The 22,444-nt window shown below is 40.9% G+C and overlaps 1 protein-coding gene across 1 annotated transcript in view; it reads right to left on the reverse strand.

The window, feature by feature from the left end:
- The window catches only part of SCTR (secretin receptor), a 136,558-nt gene that overhangs the window by 39,889 nt on the left and 74,225 nt on the right, over positions 1-22,444 (reverse strand). The window contains exons 7-8 of the mRNA XM_053712076.1: positions 2,680-2,833; positions 2,528-2,588 (exon numbers count right to left, since the gene is read on the reverse strand). Of these exons, the coding sequence (XP_053568051.1) occupies positions 2,528-2,588; positions 2,680-2,833 (215 nt within the window). The remainder of the gene's footprint in view (positions 1-2,527; positions 2,589-2,679; positions 2,834-22,444) is intronic.

Below are 22,444 nucleotides of genomic sequence, written 5' to 3' on the forward strand. Positions count from 1 at the left end.
TACTAGATTACAAGTGGCACACTATTTAGAGCTTTTGCTCGAGGGTTCACTGATCACACTTGTATTGCACATTTGAGATATGTATTCACATGATATTTGTGTGCTGTGTTGTCGTTAAATGTTTTTAGTTGAAAAGTTGACTCACGGATGAGATGTTTCAGCAGTTTATAATGATTATTTCTAAACCGGACTGGATATTACGTAATTTCCGGTTTCTTTGGAACGCATGGCTTGCATTCCACTCATGATGTGTGGCACCAGGAGGGATGGGTATGTTTATGTTTGTACACTATTTAAGAGTGATGTTTTGCACTGATAATAGTTTGTATTAAAGGGACACTGTACCCAATTTTTTTCTTTTGTAATTCAGAAAGAGCATGCAATTTTAAGCAACTTTCTAATTTACTCCTATTATCAATTTTTCTTCATTCTCTTGCTATCATTATTTGAAGAAGAAGGCATCTAAGCTTTTTTTGGTTTCAGTACTCTGGACAGCACTTTTTTATTGGTGGATGAATTTATCCACCAATCAGCAAGGACAACCCAGGTTGTTCACCAAAAATGGGCCGGCATCTAAACTTACATTCTTGCATTTCAAATAAAGATACCAAGAGAATGAAGAAAATTTGATAATAGGAGTAAATTAGAAAGTTGCTTAAAATTTCATTCTCAATCTGAATCACAAAAGAAAAATTTTGGGTACAGTGTCCCTTTAAACAATACACCTTGATATACTAATGCATATTCTATATGAAGCACACGTGCATTGGTGAATGGCAACAAATCGCTGTGAGATAAAACTACAGACATACTGTGACCATGTAAACATAACAAACAATCCAGTGTAGATGTCACACTCTATATGTAGTAAATTAAATATCTTGTTTAATGCCATGGGGCCTATTTAACAAGGGCCGAATTACCCCTAATCGCCCTGTTTCCACACAAGCCTTTAGGCTCTCCGGATACAGCAGTTAAGAAGCAGCAGTCTTAAAGGGACACTGAACCTAAATTTTTTCTTTCATGAGTCAGAGCATGAAATTTTAAGCAACTTTCTAATTTACTCCTATTATCAAATTTTCTTTATTCTCTTGGTATCTTTATTTGAAATGCAAGAATGTAAGTTTAGATGCCGGCCCATTTTTGGTGAACAACCTGGGCTGTCCTTGCTGATTGGTGGATAAATTCATCCACTAATAAAAAAGTGCTGTCCAGAGTCTGAACCAAATAAAACGCTTAGATGTCTTCTTTTTCAAATAAAGATAGCAAGAGAACGAAGAAAAATTGATAACAGGAGTAAATTAGAATTAGAAATTGCATGCTCTATCTGAATCACGAAAAAAAAAATTTGGGTTCAGTGTCCCTTTAAGACCACTGTTCCTTAACTTGTCCGCCGCCTCTGAGGTGGCGGACAGCAATCAACCCGATTGGGTTGATTGACACCCCCTGCTTGCAGCCGATTGGCCACAAATCTGCAGGGGGCAGCACTGCACAAGCAGTTCACCAGAACTTATTTCGCGATGTCGGGCGGACATGATTCACTTCAGCGAATCATGTCCGCCCGCCATTTGATAATTTAGCCCATATGTGTGTGTTTAACGGTGACTTTAGCCTCCACGGATATGACTACTGCACTATTACTTCCCCTAGAAGACAACTGCAAGACGAGCGTAAAACGGGGAATCCAGATTCAAGAACAAGAAGCACAATAAGCAATGCCTAGAGAAGCTTTTCCTCATATTCATGATCCTGCCTATCTTTTATCCAGAAACAGAGGTTTAATAAACCGTTATGAAGGGCCAGTCTTGTAATAATAAAACTGTGCAGCTTTGCGGTGGCTAGCAGAGGAGCAGTAAAGTGCATATAAACAAGAACAAATATATTGCTAAATACTGAGTGTATAAAACTGGACTCCTTTTCAAGATCTGTAGAAAATTGCATAACCTTAGATTTTCCTTCCTTATATATTTTAAGGGGTACTAATACTCTGAAGCTGCTTGGCATTATTGTGAAGTGTACCAGGGTATATGGAGAAATATTACAACTGTCAGCCAGTAAACTTCAGTTCAGTCCTTTAGGAGTCTGAGGAGGGAATTTGACCCCAAGAATAGAGGGTGAGATCAATTTAGAAATTAACTGCACCATCAGTTTTCCCTGTTCAAATTTCCATGTTCAATAACCCCATTGCAGGGGTTAACAGTCTTAAACTTACATGTTCTAATGCATTGTTTCTCAAACGCAGTCCTCAAATGCCCCCAACAGAACAGGATTTCATTATAGCTGAACTAGAGCACAGGTGACATAATCAGCTGATGGGCGAGAGCAGGTTAGTTATTGATCAACTGATTACTTCACCTGTGCACTGGTTCAGCTAAAATGAAAACCTGGCCTGTTGGACCGCACTTCAGAAACAGAATACAGGCAACTGATTTCTTTCAAGCAACTGATTTGTAGATCCTTGGATACATACAGCTACTGCTATAGCTGCAAGTGGTGTTGGCACTTTTAAATTGTAAAATATTCTCACCCAACATTTTCGTATAGATGTCTACACACAGACCAGGCTATGATAAAAACCAGTGGAGAACCTAAGAAGAAAAAGAAGAAAAAAATTTTACAAATATATTTAGGGAAGAAATTCTATAGCTGTGGCTCTTTTGGCTCAGTACCAATACTCACCCCAGCCAAGGGCAATGTACCAGCAGAAATACTTCCACTCTGAGAAGAAGGAAATGACCAGGAGTGTGTGAAGATAAAGTCCCTCTACAAGCAGCCAACTATAATTTGCCATGATGCAGTATTGGAAAAAGACCATAACATAGTTGCAGCCACTCTGAGGAGAGAAAGAAAAGTTATTCCATGTTTTTTTTTTCTTTGAAACTGTGTTTTGTTATGTTTGTTTTGTTGCTAGAATAGGGAATATTATAGCCCTGGTGACTAAATAATCAGAAGACAAGTATTTTCCATTACTTTCTTTACAGAAAATTATCATTACATTTACAGAAAAGAAAAATCTGATATAGGACGATAAATAACGACAGACAAAGTGCATATTGGAAACTGCCAACTCCTCCCACTTTCTTTTAACAAAAATGCAATTTAACATGTAATCAATGTATATAAACAACTGTGTAGCAAGAAAAAAAAACATAATTTATGTAAGAATTTACCTGATAAATTAATTTCTTTCATATTGGCAAGAGTCCATGAGCTAGTGAAGTATGGGATATACATTCCTACCAGGAGGGGCAAAGTTTCCCAAAGATCAAAATGCCTATAAATACACCCCCCACCACACCCACAATTCAGTTTAACGAATAGCCAAGAAGTGGGCTGATAAGAAAGGAGCGAAAGCATCAACAAGGAATTGGAATAATTGTAATAAAATTCTTACATAAATTATGTTTTCTTTCATGTAATTGGCAAGAGTACATGAGCTAGTGACGTATGGGATAGCAAATACCCAAGATGTGGAACTCCACGCAAGAGTCACTAGAGAGGGAGGGATAAAAATAAAGACAGCCAATTCCGCTGAAAAATTAATCCACAACCCAAATCAAAAGTTTTAATCTTTATAATGAAAACAACTGAATATATAAGCAGAAGAATCAAACTGAAACAGCTGCCTGAAATGTTATTCTACCAAAAACTGCTTCTGAATAAGAGAAAACATCAAAATGGTAGAATTTAGTAAAAGTATGCAAAGAAGACCAAATTGCTGCTTTGCAAATCTGATCAACAGAAGCTTCATTCTTAAAAGCCCAGGAAGTAGAAACTGACCTAGTAGAATGAGCCATAATCCTCTGAGGCGGGGATTTACCCAACTCCAAGTAAGCATGATGAAACAAAAGCTTTAACCAAGATGCCAAAGAAATGGCAGAAGCCTTCTGACCTTTCCTAAAACCAGAAAAGATAACAAATAGACTAGAAGTCTTCCTGAAATCTTTAGTAGCTTCAACATAATATTTCAAAGCTCTTACCACATCCAAAGAATGTAAAGATCTCTCCAGAGAATTCATAGGATTAGGACACAAAGAAGGGACAACAATTTCTCTACTAATGTTGTTGGAGTTCACAACTTTAGGTAAAAATTTAAATGAAGTCCGCAAAACCGCCTTATCCTGATGAAAAATCAGAAAAGGAGACTCACAAGAAAGAGCAGATAATTCAGAAACTCTTCTAGCAGAAGAGATGGACAAAAACAACAATACTTTCCAAGAAAGTAATTTAATGTCGCAAAACCGCCTTATCCTGATGAAAAATCAGAAAAGGAGACTCACAAGAAAGAGCAGATAATTCAGAAACTCTTCTAGCAGAAGAGATGGCCAAAAACAACAATACTTTCCAAGAAAGTAATTTAATGTCCAGAGAATGCATAGGCTCAAACGGAGGAGCCTGTAAAGCCTTCAAAACCAAATTAAGACTCCAAGGAGGAGAAAATGATTTAATGACAGGCTTGATATAAACCAAAGCCTGTACAAAAACAATGAATATCAGGAAGTTTTGCAATTTTTCTGTGGAACAGAACAGAAAGAGCAGAGATTTGTCCTTACAAAGAACTTGCAAACAAACCCTTATCTAAACCATCCTGAAGAAATTGTAAAAATTCTAGGAATTTTTAAAAAGAATGCCAAGAGAAATTATAAGAAGAGCATCATGAGATGTAAGTCTTCCAAACTCGATAATAAATCTTTCTAGACACAGATTTACGAGCCTGCAACATAATATTAATCACTGAGTCAGAGAAACCTCTATGACTAAGCACTAAGCGTTCAATTTCAATACCATCAAATTTAATGATTTAAAATCCTGATGGAAAAACGAACCTTGAGATATAAGGTCTGGCCTTAATGGAAGTGGCCAAGGTTGACAACTGGACATCCGAACAAGATCCACATTCCAAAACCTGTGCAGCCATGCAGAAGCCACCAGCAGCACAAACGATTGCTCCATGATGATTTTGAAAATCACTCTTGGAAGAAGAACTAGAGGCGGAAAAATATAGGCAGGTTGATAACTCCAAGGAAGTGTCAATGCATCCATTGCTTCCGCCTGAGGATCCCTGGACCAGGATAGGTACCTGAGAAGTTTCTTGTTTAGATGAGATGCCATCAGATCTATTTTTGGAAGCCCCCACATCTGAACAAATTGAAAAAAACACATCTGGGTGAAGAGAGCACTCTTCCGGATGTAAAGCTTGACGACTGAGATAATCCGCTTCCCAATTGTCTATACCTGGGATATGGACCGCAGAAATTAGACAGGAGCTGGATTCTGCCCAAAAAAGTATACAATATACTTCTATCATAACCTGAGGACTATGAGTCCCAGCCTGATGATTGACATACGCCACAGTTGTGACATTGTCTGTCTGAAAACCAATAAACGTCTCTCTCTTCAATAGAAGCCAAAACTGAAGAGCTCTGAGAATCGCACAGAGTTCCAAAATATTGGTTGGTAATCTCGCCTCTTGAGATTTCCAAACCCCTTGTGCTGTCAGAGATCCCCAGACAGCTTCCCAACCTAAAAGACTCGCATCTGAAGTGATCACGGTCCAGGTTGGATGAACCAAAGAGACCCATAGAACTATACAATGGTGATCTAACCACCAAGACAGCGATAGTTGAATATTGGGATTCAAGGATATTTAATGTGATATCCTAGAATGATCCCTGCACCATTAATTCAGTATTAAAAACTGGAGAGGTCTCATATGAAAAACGAGCAAAGGGAATCGAGTCCGATGTTGCAGTCATGAGACCTTAAACTTCCATGCATATAGCTACTGAAGGAAATATTAGAGACTGAAGGTTCCAACAAACTGAATGCCAATATAAATTGTCTCTATCTGGAAACCTAAAAAAAGGTGACCCTTGTCTGAGGAATCAAGGAACTTTTTGGTAAAAAGAACCTCCAACCATATCTTTGAAGAAACAACAGAAGTTGAATCATATGAGATTCTGCAGAACGAAAAGACTGAGCAAGTACCAAGATATCATCCAAATAAGGATACATCGAGAACCTTTGAAAAGATTCCTAGAGCTGTCGCCAGGCCAGAAAGGAAGAGCAACAAATTGGTAATGCTTGTCCAAAAAAAGAGAATTTCAGAAAATGAAAATAATCTGAATGAAACAGAATATGATATATATATATATATATATATATATATATATATATATATATATATATATATATATGCATCCTGTAAGTCTATTGTGGGCAAATAATGCCCTTGCTGAACAAAAGGCAAAATAGACCTTAAAATCACCATTCTAAAAGATGGTACTCTTACATGGCAATTCAAAAGATTTTCTTTCTTTGAGACAATGAATAGTTCTGAATAAAACCCCAGACCCCGTTCCTGAAACGGAACTGGTATGAATACCCCAGATAACTCCAGGTCTGAAACACACTTCAGGAAAGTCTGAGCCTTTACTGGGATTGCTGGAATATGTGAGAGAGAAAAAGACTTCTCACAGGCGGTCTTACTCTGAATGCTATTCTGTACCCAATCTTAAGAGTTTGGACCAAAAAAACTTTAGAAAAATCTTAACCTGCCCCCTACCAGCTAAGCTGGAATAAGTGCCGCACCTTCATACGAATTTGGGGGCTGGCTTTGATCTCTTAAATGGCTTGAATTCATTCCATTTTGAAGAAAGCTTCCAATTAGAAACATATTACTTGGGGAAGAATTAGGTTTCTGTTCCTTATTAAGAACAAAAAAGGAAATAAAGCTTAAGATTTACCCTTAAAACTTAATCTTGAGGCAAAAAAACTCCCTTCCCCACAGTAACAGTTGAAAGTATTGAAACCAACTGTGAACCAAATAATGTATTACCTTGGAAGGAAAGAAAATAGAAATCTGGATTTAGAAATCAAATCAGAATTCCAAGATTTAGGCCACAAAGTTCCTCTAGCTAAAATAGCTAAAGACATAGATTTAGGTGAAAAATTTTTTTTTTATTTATTGAAGTCTCCCAACTCCACCAGCAAAATCACAACAATGTATACATCACATCTCATATCAATACAGAATAGTAGCGCATGTAATACAATGTGTAAAGTAGTTATAAAGGATATCTAATTCGCATACAAGAATAACATAGTTTTAAACTTTTTATCTCCTTAAGGTAGAGTAAGGTATGGCCTCTTATATTGCAGATAGGACTCATTACTCCCGAAAAGAGAGAAGGAGTAATAAGAATACCTATCTTAGAGAAGAAGGAAAGAAGGAGAGGGACATAAGAGGAAAAGTAAAGAATGAAGTAAAGATTGAAGTGAAGATTGAGTGCTCGTAGAACTTTCCATTAATTAATTCCAACCTCCTATTAGGCCCTTGTTTCAACGGCTCTTCTTGTTTGCATCCGAACAGTGTCCTCCCAAACTATCCATTCCTCCCAAACTTTTAGGAACTCCTGTCTTTTGTCTAATAGGGACGATGCTATGTTCTCCATTTGATAATAATATCTAATTTTGTTTAGGATAACATCGTAGTGGGGGACTGATGTTTTCCAATGTTTAGCCATCACTGTCCTAGTTGCGGTACATATTATACCTACTAGTTTTAATGATTGTCTGTGTAATCCCTCAATAGGGAAGTGTAGTAGGGCCTGTTCCATACTTAGCTTAATTCGTCTATTAAAGATATTGCTTAGGAGTTCAGAGGTGGCGTCCCAAACTTTTTTGCTTTCGGGACAATCCCACCACATATGATTGTATGTACCCTCTATCTGGCAACCTCGGTAGCATTGAGATGATCCAGCCATGTTAGATTCCAGCTGATAGTATTTAAATCTACTGGGGTAGTTATACCATCTATATACAACTTTAATATAATTTTCCTTTAGGTTTGCGCTAACAGAACACGCTAGGCCTTTCTGGATCGTGGTTGCCCATTCTGTTGAGTCTCTAACAAGGTTAACCTCATCTTCCCATTTTTTAATAAAGTATAACTTCTCAGGGTGTCTGCCAACAGACAACAACCTATAAAGACTAGAGATTGTACCCCTGATTCGGGAATCGGATTGACAAAATTTCTCATAAAGTGTGGGAGTGTTCGATGTTCTTAGCCTGCGGATCTTATCTATCCTATTTTTGAGTTGGAAATAGTGGAACCAGGAATGCGGTGTGGAAGGTTGGAGGTCGTGATATTGCTGGAACGAGATAATCTCAGAATTTTGTAGTGCATCAGCAATTCTATACAAACTTTTGTTGGCCCATATTGTGTTAGTGTGGGTATTATGGTGGTCCGAGAATATGGACAGCGGTGTAAGAGGGGAGCCCTCCGGAATCAAATTATATCTTTTTTGTAGCCTATCCCATAGTCTCAGGGTGTGTCCTAGTGATGTACAATTTGTCCAGGAGTCTGGTCTATCTTTTTTAGGTGTCCAGAACATCTGATAGACTGGGTTAAGGTTTAATATATCTCCCTCTAGCTGAACCCAGGCTAGTTCACTATTAGAATTATGTAGGAGTGCAGTTTGAGCTAACCTAGCAGCATTGTAATACACTTGGAAATCAGGTACTCCCAGTCCCCCTTCAGTTTTAGGTTGCAAAAGGGTTCGCCTATTTATTCTCGCTTTCTTATTAGCCCAGATGAAATCAAAAACGTTTTTTTGGACGATTTTAAGATCTTTTGTGGGGATATCTACAGGTAGTGATCTAAATAGGTACAGCAATTTTGGAAGTATCACCATCTTACTGACTACCATTTTACCATAGAACGAAATTTTATATGTGCTCCAGGACTTCATTTCTTTATGGAGGTGTTTGTATAGCGGAGGATAATTTAGTTTATATAACTCTTTTAGGTTGGAAGGGAGAAAAACTCCGAGATATTTGATCGCCCTAGTAGCCCACTTAAAATCAAAATTAATTTCCAGCAGTTTTTTGGTATGACTGGGGAGATGAACCTCAATGGCTTCACACTTGTCATTATTAACCTAAAGACATAGATTTAACCTGAATTTTGATAATATCAAAAAAATTGCATCACAAATGAAATTATTAGCATGTTGAATCAAGTTAACAATGCTAAACAAATCATAATCCGATACTTGTTGCACTAAATTTTCCAACTAAAAAAGGTGAAACAGCTGCAACATCAGCCAAATAAATTGCAAGCCTAAGAAAAGGACCTGAAAATAAATTAATTTTCCTTAGATAAGATACAAGTTTCCCATCTGAAGGATCTTTAAAATAAATACTATTTTCCATAGGAATAGTAGTACGTTTAGCAAGAGTAGAGGTAGCCCCATTAACTTTGGGGATCTTTTCCCAAAACTCCAAACTGCTGGCAAAGGATACAAAAAAAGAAGTACCAGGCCTATTCCATTCCCTAGTATTAGGAACTGGAAAAAAACCTCTGAAGTAACCACAGGAGGTTAATAAACAGAATTTAAAGGATTGCTAGCCTTAAAAAGGACTAGACTCCTTAAAATCCAATAAAATCAACACTTTTTCAACAAAGAACGAATGTACTCCATTTAAAAATAAAAAAGTAGATTTGTTAGTGTCAATATCTGATGAAGGATATTTTGAATCAGATAAATCCTCATCAGAGAAGGATAATTCAGTATGTTGTTGGTCATTTGAAAATTCATCAACTAAAATGAGAAGTTTAAAAAAGACTTTACATTTTATTAGAAGGCAGGATGGCAGACAAAGCCTTCTGAAAAGAATCAGAAAAATATTCTTATAAATTCCCAGGTATATCTAGTACATTAGATGTTAAAAGAATAGCAACAGATAATGCATTAATACCGATGGACATTTTCTCTGCATGTAAAAGTTTATCATGATAACTTATTACAAACCATAGCTAAAGATAAAAATTCATAACATTAAAATAAATGAACTTAGCTTTGGTAGGACTGATATCAGTCAGCAGGAATCCAACAGTGTTTTCTGATACAGGAACAGTTTTGAGATATCTTGCAAATATAAGAGAAAAAAACAACATAAAAAGCAAAATATCAATTTCCTTTTATGACAGTTTCAGGAATGGGAAAGAAATGCAAAACAAAATAAGCCTCTGGAAACCAGAAGCAAAAATAAATAAAAACTTAATGTCAAAAAGTCTGGCGCCAAGTATGACGCCCACAACTGACAAAATATTTTGGCGCCAAAAACGTCTGCAACAAACACGAGCGTCATAGATGACGCAACTACATGAAAATTCTCGGCGCCATTAAGACGCCGGAAATTACGAAAATATGTCAACAAACGTAATTCTCGCGCCAAAAAAGTCTTGCGCCAAGAATGACGCAATTATTTATAGCATTTTGCGCACACGCGAGCCTAACAGCCCGCAATTTAGAAAAGAAAGTCAATTTGAAAATTTCAGGTAAGAATTTTTTTTTTTTTTTATGAAACTGACTGTCTGCAAAAAGGAAATACCGTATACTGATAAACCTGAATCATGGCAAATATAAGTACAAACATTATATTTAGAACTTTACATATAAAGTGCCAAACCATAGCTGAGAGTGTCTTAATAAAGGAAAGCATACTTACCAAAAGACACTCATCTACATAAAGTAGATAGCCAAACCAGTACTGAAACGAGAATCAGCAGAGGTAATGGTATATAAGAGTATATCGTGGATCTGAAAAGGGAGGTAGGAGATGAATCTCTACGACCGATAACAGAGAACCTATGAAATAGATCCCCGTTAGGATGACCATTGCATTCAATAGGTAATACTCCCTTCACATCCCTCTGCCATTCACTGCACTCTGAGAGGAACCGGGCTTCAGCATGCTGAGAAGAGCATATCAACGTAGAAATCTAACACAAACTTACTTCAACACCTCCATAGGAGGCAAAGTTTGTAAAACTGAATTGTGGGTTTGGTGAGGGGTGTATTTATAGGCATTTTGAGGTTTGGGAAACTTTGCCCCTACTGGTAGGAATGTATATCCCATATGTCACTAGCTCATGGACTCTTGCCAATTACATGAAAGATCTGGTGGCAAAACTTAAAAAAAAAGAATGAAAACAGAAATATTAAAGAGTAATAACAAGAAATGTAGTACAGACACAGGAAGGGAGAAAAAAATGGGGGGGTAAGTAAAATACTCTTAAACAACCTAGTAATTTCCTAATGAACCTCAAAGTTCAAAGAAACTGTCTTAAAGTAAATGGAGTTTCATAAAAGAAAAGAATTTGCAAGGCACATAATCTCCCCGTAAATATAGAAGGCCCAGAAAATTGCCCAAATAGATGAGTATAGGAGATTATCATACACAGGGGGATGAAAGTAAATATCAGATTTTAGAAGTGTATACTGAAGATCTTGTTAAATACCCAGAGTTGGTAAGGACAATTGCACAAGTCATCAAGTCTATGTTGGGGCATGGGAGCTCCTTTGTCTGTCTTCTCTAGAAGTCCTGAGTTCTTTGACAGAATGAGGATATTGTTAATAATTAGATAAATCATGTAGGAAAAGAAGAGACACTAAAGGTTTCTTGGGACCAAAAGGTGGGTATGTTAACTCCGGCATCATGCCTTGCCAAATGAATTGTAAAAAAAAAAAAGGTTTCGGGATGGAGCCATAGATAAATTATGCAAACCATTCACCAACCTAAAGGATATCAGGTTATTTTAATTAATTAATTACTGTACAAACATTTGCCGTTTTTTCTGCTGTCCAGGAAGGTGTAGCATAGAAGCTCTTGGTAAGATGAAGAGCCCATTTTTCCTTAACTTCAGGAGCTCTGCAGCAGTAGCTTGCATGCATGGAGTGAAATCAATGGAAAGGTTTGAGCAGTTGAGTCTGGAATTGGATAAAGTCTATTTGAAACCTTTAGACTGTCTGAAGTACCCAGTGGTCTAAGATCATCTGGGTCAGACATGAAAGTCTGCCAGGCTTTGAGAAGAAACAACCTGGGGAGAAGAAAGGACACTACCCATTATCTAAATGTGGTTGAGCTTTGAAAGATGATCATTTCTGGCTTTCACCTGTATATAGTTAGGGTACTGTCTTGAGGGGTCCTGATAGGCTGAGCAACTAGAAAGATGACCACATACTTTGCAGCATGGTTTCTCTCAGTAGAGCTATGTTGGCATTATCTAGAAAGAAGATAGCCCTCAGCATTAATTCCCAAACAGAGCAGAAAGGAAGAGGCAATAATACCTTGTACCGAGTGAAAGATCTGGGTCCTAGTATTTTTGCTCACTTTTGCAAGAAAAATTACTATCATGGAACAAAATTCCAGGGTTGCCATCTCTTTGCCTGGCAAGATCACTCTACTGGAGTTTATTCCTAGAACGGTTATGAAGGGGCTTGCAATTCCACCTGTTCAAATATTTACATGAGCTCATTCAGAGGACCAGAGGTGGCAGATATTGTCTGTATCAGAGAGATAAAGAATTACTTTACTCTGGGTCATACATGTATAAAACATAGATACACTCTAAAGGTGTATCTGTGCAATGGTCAGATACACTTAATCTTGGGAAAGGTCTGCAGACATTGCATTTTGCAGCTTTGTGGGTAAGGTCCCAGTGCTAATGGGAATTAACCCTATACATGGAGGACATTTTGTACTTCCTAATTATTTCAATGGCAGTAAAGATGTTTTTTTTTTAAATACGGTGGTCCACATAAGGCTACAGGTTTCTACGGTGGTCTGCATAAGGCTACAGGTTCTAACAGTGGTCTGCAGAAGGCTACAGGTTCTTACGGTGGTCCGCATAAGGCTACAGGTTCTTACAGTGGTCTGCATAAGACTACAGGTTCTTACGGTGGTTCGCATAAGGCTACAGGTTCTTAGAAAGTGTATTTTTAAGGTCTGCTATCCAGAATCAGATGGAGAGGGACATACTCCTTTGTAGTATTAATATAAGGGGCTAAAAGTTACCGAAAGGACCGTATACATTTGTCATCTCTCCCATAGCTAAAAAACTAAATTTATGCTTACCTGATAAATGTATTTATTTCTTGACACGGTGAGTCCACAGATCTTCATCAATTACTGTTGGGAATATCACTCCTGGCCAGCAGGAGGAGGCAAAGAGCACCACAGCAAAGCTATTAAATATCACTCCCCTACCCACAGTCCCCCAGTCATTTGACCAAAAGGAAAGGAGAGAAAGGAAGTAACACAAGGTGCAGAGGTGCCTGAGGTTTATATAAAAAGAAACTGTCTGAATACAGGCCGGGCCGTGGACTCACCGTGTCAAGAAAGAAATACATTTATCAGGTAAGCATACATTTTCTTTTCTTTCTAATGACACGGTGAGTCCACGGATCATCATCAATTACTGTTGGGAACCAATACCCAAGCCAGAGGACACAGATGATAAGGGAGGGACAAGACAGGAACCTAAACAGAAGGCACCACTGCTTGAAGAACCTTTCTCCCAAAAGAAGCCTCAGCCGAGGCAAAAGTATCGAATTTATAGAATTTGGAAAAAGTGTGCAAAGATGAACAAGTTACAGCCTTGCAAATCTGTTCCACAAAAGCTTCATTTTTGAAGGCCCAGGAAGAAGAAATTCCTTGTGGAATGAGCTGTGATTTTCTCAGGAGGTTGCTGTCTAGCAGTCTCAAATGCCAAGCGAATAACGCTCTTCAGCCAAAAGGAAAGTGAAGTAGCCGTAGCTTTCTGACCCTTGTGTTTCCCAGAAAAGCAAACAAACAATGCAGAAGACTGATGAAAGTCCTTAGTTGCCTGCAAATAAAATTTTAGCGCGCGCACAACATCCAGATTATGCAACAAGCGTTCTTTGTGAGAAGAAGGATTAGGACACAAAGAAGGTACAACGATTTCCTGATTAATATTCTTTGAGCAGGAAATCAAAGTGAAATATAAGATAAGGGGAATCACACTGTAAAGCAGAGAGTTCTATTATATTGGGTACTTGTAAAGCACAAACTAATCACCCATGAGGGTCTCAAGGCACTATGAGAGGGAGGGAGAGGGGGGCTAAGGGAAGATGATTCAGTCGAAGAGCCAGGTCTTGAGGTCCTTCCTGAAGTTTGTAAGGGAGGTGGATTGTCTGAGGTGCAGCGGGAGTTCCATGACCTTGCTGCCATATAGGAGAAGGATTTTCCTCCAGCTGTTTTTTTCTTGATGCGGGGGATGACTGCGAGTGCTTGGTTGGCAGAGCGGAGTTGTCTAGAGGGGGTGTAGAAATTGACACAGTGGTTGATGTATTCAGGACCGATGTTGTGGAGGGCCTTGAATGCATGGGTTAGGAGCTTGAAGGTGATTCTCTTGTTGATGGGGAGCCAGTGTAGGTTCCTTAGGTGTTCGGTGATGTGGTTTTGGCGAGGGATGTCGAGGATGAGTCTGGCCGAGGTGTTCTGGATGCATTGGAGTCGTTTCTGGAGCTTAATGGTGGACCCGACGTAGAGTGTATTGCCGTAGTCCAGTCGACTACTGACGAGGGCGTGGGTGACAGATTTTCTAGTTTCGGTGGGGATCCACTTGAAGATTTTTCGCAGTAAGTGGAGCATGTGAAAACAAGTCGAAGAGACGGCGTTGACTTGGCGGTACATGGAAAGTGATGAGTCGAGGATGACGCCTAGATTTTGTGCATGGTGTGTTGGAGTTGGAGGGTGTCCGAGGGCTGTGGGCCACCAGGAGTCATCCCATGCAGATTTGGTAGGTCCGAGGAGGAGGATTTCGGTCTTGTCAGTGTTGCGTTTGAGACGGTTGTTGTTCATCCAGGTGGCGATAGCTGTAAGTCCGTCGTGGATGTTTTTCGTGGCGGGGTCTCGGATGAGTGAGATGATTAACTGGGTGTCGTCGGCATAGGAGACGATGTTGAGGTTGTGTTGTCAGACGATGGTGGTGAGGGGGGCCATGTAGATGTTGAAGAGGGTGCAGCTAAGAGAAGAGCCTTGGGGTACACCGCAGCTGATTGCTGTGGGATTGGAGGAGAAGGTTGGGAGTCTGACTTTCTGGGTTCTGCCACTGAGGAAGGAGGTGATCCATTCCAGGGCCTTATTGCGGATGCCAGCATCGTGTAGGCGCGTGAGGAGGTTGCTGTGGGCTACAGTGTCGAATGCTGCTGAGAGGTCTAGAAGAATGAGGGCGGCAGTCTCTCCTTGGTCGAGCAGGGCGCAGATGTCGGATTGGGAGGGGTCCAAGATGTGGTTGGTCTCGATGTGGTCAACAAGTTGTGCGTTGATAGCTTTCTCGATTACTTTGGCTGGAAAGGGGAGTAGAGAGATGGGGCGGTAGTTTTTAGGATCTATGGGGTCAGCTATGGGTTTCTTCAGCAGGGGTTTCAGCTCTGCATGCTTCCAGTCTTCTGGGAAGGTGCCAGTTTTGATGGAGCAGTTTATGGTGAGGCAGAGTTTGTGGCGAGGGTAAAACCCGCTTTGTTGAATATGTGGTGCGGGCATGGGTCTGAGGGTGCTCCGGAGTGGATAGATTTCATAATTCTGAGTGTGTCCTCCGTGGTGAGGAGGATCCAGGTAGTCCATAGACGGTGGGTCTGGGTGAGGTGGGGGTGGGTAGGTCGTGGTGAGTGGTGAGTTCTGGAGCTTGAGGCTGTCATAGATGCTGATGATCTTGCGGTGGAAGTAAGTAGCAATGTTGTCGCAGAGGTCCTGGGAGGGTGGGATGTCATTAGTATAACTGTTGGGTTTGGAGAATTCCTTGATGACTGTGAACAGCTCCTTGCTGTTGTGGGTTTTGGCATGGATTCTGTCTAGGATAGCGGTTTTCTTTGTGGTTTTGATGAGGTAGTGGTGGGTGGTGATGGCTTCTTTGTAGATGGATTTGTCCGAGGGGGACTTGCTGGATCTCCATGTTCTCTCTAATCATCTGCAGTGGCTTTAGGAGTCCTGGAGGGTGCGGGTGAAGCAGCTGGCCTTGTTGATGGGCTGGCGGCTGGACGGTTTCTTGAGGGGGGCGAGGGTATTTGCGTAGTCTGTGATCCAGCGATGTAGGTGGCAGGAGGAGGAGTTGGCGTCAGTGGAGGTCACTGGGGGGGACTTGATCAGGATGGAGTGCAGTTGTTCTTGGGTGATGTTGTTCCAGTTTCTGCGGGACGGGTGGTGATGCCGGAGGTGCGTGGTGGGTTTGTTGAAGGAGAAGTGTATACAGTGATGGTAAGTCCAGTGGAGTTCGGTTATGTGGTTGACTGATATGTGGTTACCTGCGGAGAAGATCGGGTTGAGGGTGTGTCTGGCTATGTGGGTTGGGGCATTTACAAGATGCTTCAGTCCAATGGTTCCAAGGTTTTCCAGGAGGTTGGTGGTGTTGTGGTCATTGGGGTTGTCTAGATGGAAGTTGAGGTCGCCGAGTAGGATGTAGTCCTTTGAGGCGAGGGCGTGGGGTGCAAGGTGGTCTCCAAGCAGAGGAAATAGCAACAAGAAATATTTTTTTTCCAAGATAACATCTTAATATCTAAAGAATGCATAGGCTCAAACGCCAGATCTTATGGTAAATCCTAAGAGTCACAGGCTTACAAGCCTGATTCAAGGTCTCAATGACCGACTCTGAAAATCCACGCTTAGATAAAACTAAGCGTTCAATCTCCAAGCAGTCAGCTTCAGAGAAATGAGATTTGGATGAAAGAAGGGACCCTGAAGTAGAAGGTCCTTCCTCAGAGGCAGTCTCCAAGGTGGAAAGGATGACATTTCCACTTGGTCTGCATACCAAATCCTGTGAGGCCACGCTGGGGCTATGAGAATTACAGACGCCCTCTCCTGCTTGATTCGAGCAATGACTCTTGAATGGAGAGAGAACGGAAGGAAACAGGTATGCTAAACTGAAGTTCCAAGGAACTGCCAGAGCATCGATCAGAAATGCCTGCGGATCTCTTGACCTCGAGCCGTATCTCGGAAGTTTGGCATTCTGATGAGAAGCCATGAGATCCAACTCCGGCTGCCCCCATTTGAGGGTCAAGCTGGAAAACACATCTGAATGAAGTTCCCACTCCCCGGGATGAAAAGTCTGTCTGCTCAGAAAATCCGCTTCCTAATTGTCCACTCATGGGATGTGGATCGCAGAAAGACAACAGTTTGGGTCTCCGCCCACTGAATAATTCGGACCACCTCTGTCATGGCCAAGGAACTCTGAGAACTCCGAACTCCGAGAAGATTGCTCTCAGCTCTAAGATGTTTATGGGCAGGACTGACTCCTCCTGGGTCCATAAGCCCTGAGCCTTCAATGAGTCCCATACTGCTCCCCAACCTAGAAGGCTGGCATCCATGGTCACAATCACCCAGGAGGGTCTGTGGAAGCAAGTACCCTGGGAGAGATGTTCCTGAGAAAGCCACCACGGAAGAGAGTCTATTGACACCTGATCTAGATCTACACGTGGAGACAGGTCCATATAGTCCCCGTTCCATTGTCTGAGCATGCATAACTGCAGAGGTCTGAGATGGAACCGAGCAAATGGAATGATGTCCATGGAAGCCACCATCAGACCGATTACCTCCATACATTGAGCCACTGATAGCCGTGGAGAGGACTGAAGGGTAAGACAAGAGTCGAAAATCTTTCTTTTTCTGACCTCCGTCAAAAAAATCTTCATTAACAGGAAGTCTATAATGGTCCCCAAAAATACGACCCTTGTAGCTGGACCAGAGAACTTTTTTCCAGATTCACTTTCCATCCGTGGGATCGAAGAAAAGACAACAAGATCTCTGTATCAGATTATGCTTGTTGAAAAGATGGCACCTGAACCAGAATGTTGTCCAGATAAGGTGCCACTGCAATGCCCCGAGATCGAAGCAAAGCTAAAAGAGCCCCCAAAACCTTTGAAAAATTTCTGGGAGCTGTGGCAAGGCCGAATGGAAGGGCCACAAACTGGAAATGATTGTCCAAAAAGGCGAATCTCAGAAACTTGTGATGGTCCCTCTGAATGGGAACATGAAGGTATGCATCCTTTAGGTCTATGGTTGTCATGAACTGACCCTCTTGTACCAAGAGAAGAATGGAGTGTATAGTCTCCATCTTGAAGGATGGCACTCTGAGAAACTTGTTTAATTGATTAATTGAAAAAGCCCCAAGCGTGGGGTGAAACGCGTTGAACTGAGCTACTGCACATTAACTTGTGTACCTTCTAAAGCCACACGTCTTTTTGACTGGACATTTCTTTCCACTTTGCATGTATCAGTGCATACAAAAAGGAACAAACAATTTCACTTTCTACAAACTCATAGTGAACTGAGTTACTGCATATCAACTTGTGCACATTTTTAAAGCTACATGTCCTTTTTGCTTAGTCTGAAAAGACTGGATATTCTTTCCACTTTGCACATATCAGTGCACCGAAAAGGGAACCAGTAATATCGCCTTCTGCAAGGTCATAGTATCTATTACAACCTTCAGCAGAGGACTACACACTACGGTGTAAATACACCATACTGGCTAGATCATTCCCATGACCTGTACGGAGTAACAGAATATCAGTGACATCAGTAGCAGACGTCAGCAGCGAACCCGTAAGTGAATACAGAGGACCTAGGAGTGGAACGGAGCACCTTCTATGACAAAAGTATTACAGATAGGAACAAGAAAAAACTTCAACTACAGTGAACCCAGCTACACCGATACCAGCTTTCCATCGAAGCGGCTCTCACTAACTGAGCCCCAATGGACCCACGTTTTATTTAAAAACCGCCAGGGCTATTCATGCCCCATCAAATGAGAGCGGATCCATTATTTTATTAAACCCTCACTCTAGACGTAAAGTGAAAGGTCTTCTCAGGTACTTTCAATTATACTATTTATCTGTAAAATGGACCTTGATTCATTGTAATCCTTATACCTTATAGCGATCATTCACATGTTATTAAGCCAATTGTCTTTTTAACTATAGCATATATATAACAGATAATTGCTATTGTTTTTAGCCTAATCTCGACGTCCAGATTCTTCATATTTTATCTATATTTTTATCAATATTTTATCTGTATTAATACACATTACTATTTTTTTAATTTATCCCATTGCGTTTTGACGTCTGTTAATCTTATAACAATATACAAGCCTCATGTTTGTTAACATCATTGACTATTAGCATAGTCATACCTATTAGCATATTCATACAAGTAACCTAAGGTATTCCACTGGACACTACTGTAATCTGCTTTCGACGAGCTAGTCCCTAGTGTTTCATCAAATTAGTTTTTTACACTGAATCATTATATAATCTGCACACATAATAGCAGATTTAAATGCTAAATATCTAAGATTTTTTTCCCATCTCTGACTTAAGTCCTCCTTATAGACTCCCCCTAGCTCTCCAGCACCAGTACTTTTCCTCCTTGTAAACATTTTAGATCTAGGATTGGTCGAAAAGTTCCCTCCTTTCTGGGAACTATGAACAGATTTGAGTAAAAAATCCCAGACCCCTTTCCTGAAAAGGAACTGGAACTATTACCCCCAGGGCGGCAAGGTCCTTGAAACAATGTAAGAACGTCTCTCTTTTTATCTAGTCTACAGATAATCTGGAGAGGAGAAAATGCCTCTGGGAGGAAAAGATTTACCCTTGTAAGGAATAGCCATGAGCTTAGATTTAGATGAAACATCCGCAGACCAGGATTTCAACTACAAGGCCCTGCGGGCTAGGACCGCAAAACCAGACATTTTGGTTTAATAACCTGTAAGGAAGCATCTGTAATGAAGGAATTGGCTAACTTGAGAGCCTTAATCCTGTCCTGGATCTCATCAAGAAGGGTAACCGTCTGAAGAGATTCAGACAACGCATCAAACCAGTAAGCTGCAGAGCTGGTAACAGTGGCGATACACACCGCAGGTTGCCATTGTAGACCCAGGTGGACATACATCTCATTTAGTAAAGCCTCCAATTTTTTATCCATTGGATCTTTAAAAGAACAACTATCCTCTATGGGAATAGTAGTCCTCTTGGCCAAAGTGGAGATCGCTCCTTCTGCTTTAGGAACCGTCTGCCATGACTCCTTAATAGAATCCGCTATAGGAAACATCTTCTTAAAAATAGGAGATGCATAAAAGGGAATACCAGGTCTTTCCCTTCCTTGAGCAATAATCTCCGCAGCACAGTAATGAACCGGAAAAACCTCCACCGCGGAGGGAACATCAAAGTATTTGTTCAATTTACTAGACTTTTTAGGATTGACTACGATAGTTGTGTCAGAGTCGTCTAAAGTAGCCAAAACCTCCTTAAGTAATAAGCGAAGGTGTTCTAGCTTAAATCTGAAGGATACCACTTCAGCATCAGAAGAAGGAATTACACTGTCTGAGTCTGAGATTTCCCCCTCAGATGCTACCGACATGTCTTCTTCCTCAGGCTTATGGGAAGGGACACTCTGGATAGCCAGAACTTTATCAGAAACCTTACTAACTTTTTCCTTAAATTTCCTTTTACGCCTTCCCTGCAACATGGGGAAAGCTGACAAGGCCTCAGATACCACAAGGGATACCTGGGAAGCAATGTCTTGTAAAGAAAATCCTACAGGATTGCAAGAGGAAACACAGGGAACTGTATGTCGAGACTGAAAAAGTTGGGACGCTTGAGGAAAAAGCTGCAGCATATCTGCAACAGGAGACACCTGAACAGCATTTGCCTGTGATAATGGTGGCTCATTGTCAAATATTTTATCTCTATAACTTAAAGTTCTCTTAATGCATGAGGAACAAAAAGGAACTGGGGTTTCCACCTGAGCATCAAAACATAACTGACAAGCAGCAACTTCACCTGGGATAATGGTTTGAAAAGCCTCTTGATCCATCTTATGTAATAAATAAGGATAAAGTGAAAAAATTATTTATTTGAAAATAAAAAATAAATGTGTACTGTGTCTTTAAATAGAAATGTGTGTTAGCACAGGAAACCAAATAGATCTCAGGCTACCTATACACCTCAGTAGCTTTACTGAGGTGCCTACCTGTCCTGCAGCTCATTTTCAAATACAGAGCCCTAACTGCCGAAAAAACGGCTTACAACAGTAATCTCCATGACCAAATGTTAAAGTATAAAAACTACTATAACACACTGAGCCACCATAAATCACCTCACAAGTCTCAATGCCCAAACTGCCTAAAAGAATACCCAAACATGAAGGTTTAATAAATTCCCATATTAACCCCTTAACGACTGAGGACGTGCAGGGTACGTCCTCAGAAAAAAGGCAGTTAATGCCTGAGAACGTACCCTGCACATCCTCAGTGTGGAAAGCAGCTGGAAGCGATCCTGCTCGCTTCCAGCTGCTTTCCGGTTATTGCAGTGATGCCTCGATATGGAGGCATCCTGCAATAACCTTTTTAAGTAATCCGGTGCAGAGAGAGCCACTCTGTGGCCCTCTCTGCACCGGAGATCGGTTGCTCCCTGTGTTGGTGGGTGGGAGCCGGACCGGGAGGCGGGTGGCGGCCATCGATGGCCCTGTGGATGTGAAGGGGGGCGGGATCGTGGGCGGGGGTGGCTGGGGGCGCGCACGGGCACGCGCGCGTGCACGGGAGGGTGGGGGCGGGCGCGTGCACGGGGAGGGAGCGGGTGGGAACCGCTACACTGCAGAAAATGTGCAAATAAAAAAGATAAAAAAAATTGAAAATTAAAATAATCAGCAAGGTGGTGGGGGTTTGTCTGTGGGGGGTGGGGAAGCTACACTACAGAAAAAAAAAACAAAGAAAAAAAAAGCACTTTTTATTGTAAACTGGGTACTGGCAGACAGCTGCCAGTACCCAAGATGGCCCCCAATAAGGCAGAGGGGAGGGTTAGAGAGCGGTTTTGGGGGGGATCAGGGAGGTTGGGGGCTAAGGGGGGGATCCTACACAGTAGCATATGTAAATATGCTAAAAAAACATTTCATTTTTTTTTTTAAAACCCTTTTATTTTAGTACTGGCAGACTTTCTGCCAGTACTTAAGATGGCGGGGACAATTGTGGGGTGGGGGAGGGAAGGGAGCTGTTTGGGAGGGATCAGGGGGTGGGATCTGTCAGATGGGAGGCTGATCTCTACACTAAAGCTAAAATTAACCCTGCAAGCTCACTACAAACTCCCTAATTAACCCTTTCACTGCTAGCCATAATACACGTGTGAGGCGCAACAGGATTTAGTGGCCTTCTAATTACCAGAAAGCAATGCCAAAGTCATATATGTCTGCTATTTCTGAACAAAGGGGATCCCAGACAAGCATTTACAACCATTTGTGCCATAATTGCACAAGCTGTTTGTAAATGATTTCAGTGAGAAACCTAAAATTGTGAAAAATTTTACATTTTTTTTAATTTGATCGCATTTGGCGGTGAAATGGTGGCATGAAATATACCAAAATGTGCCTAGATCAATACTTGGGGTTGTCTACTACACTACACTAAAGCTAAAATTAACCCTACAAGCTCCCTAAAAGCTCCCTAATTAACCCCTTAACTGCTGGGCATGATACACTTGTGGTGCGCAGTGGCATTTAGCGGCCTTCTAATTACCAAAAAGCAACGCCAAAGCCATATATGTGTGCTATTTCTGAACAAAGGGGATCCCAGAGAAGAATTTAC

This window comes from Bombina bombina, chromosome 1 (assembly GCF_027579735.1).
Source record: "Bombina bombina isolate aBomBom1 chromosome 1, aBomBom1.pri, whole genome shotgun sequence".
In the NCBI taxonomy this organism is placed as follows: domain Eukaryota; kingdom Metazoa; phylum Chordata; class Amphibia; order Anura; family Bombinatoridae; genus Bombina; species Bombina bombina.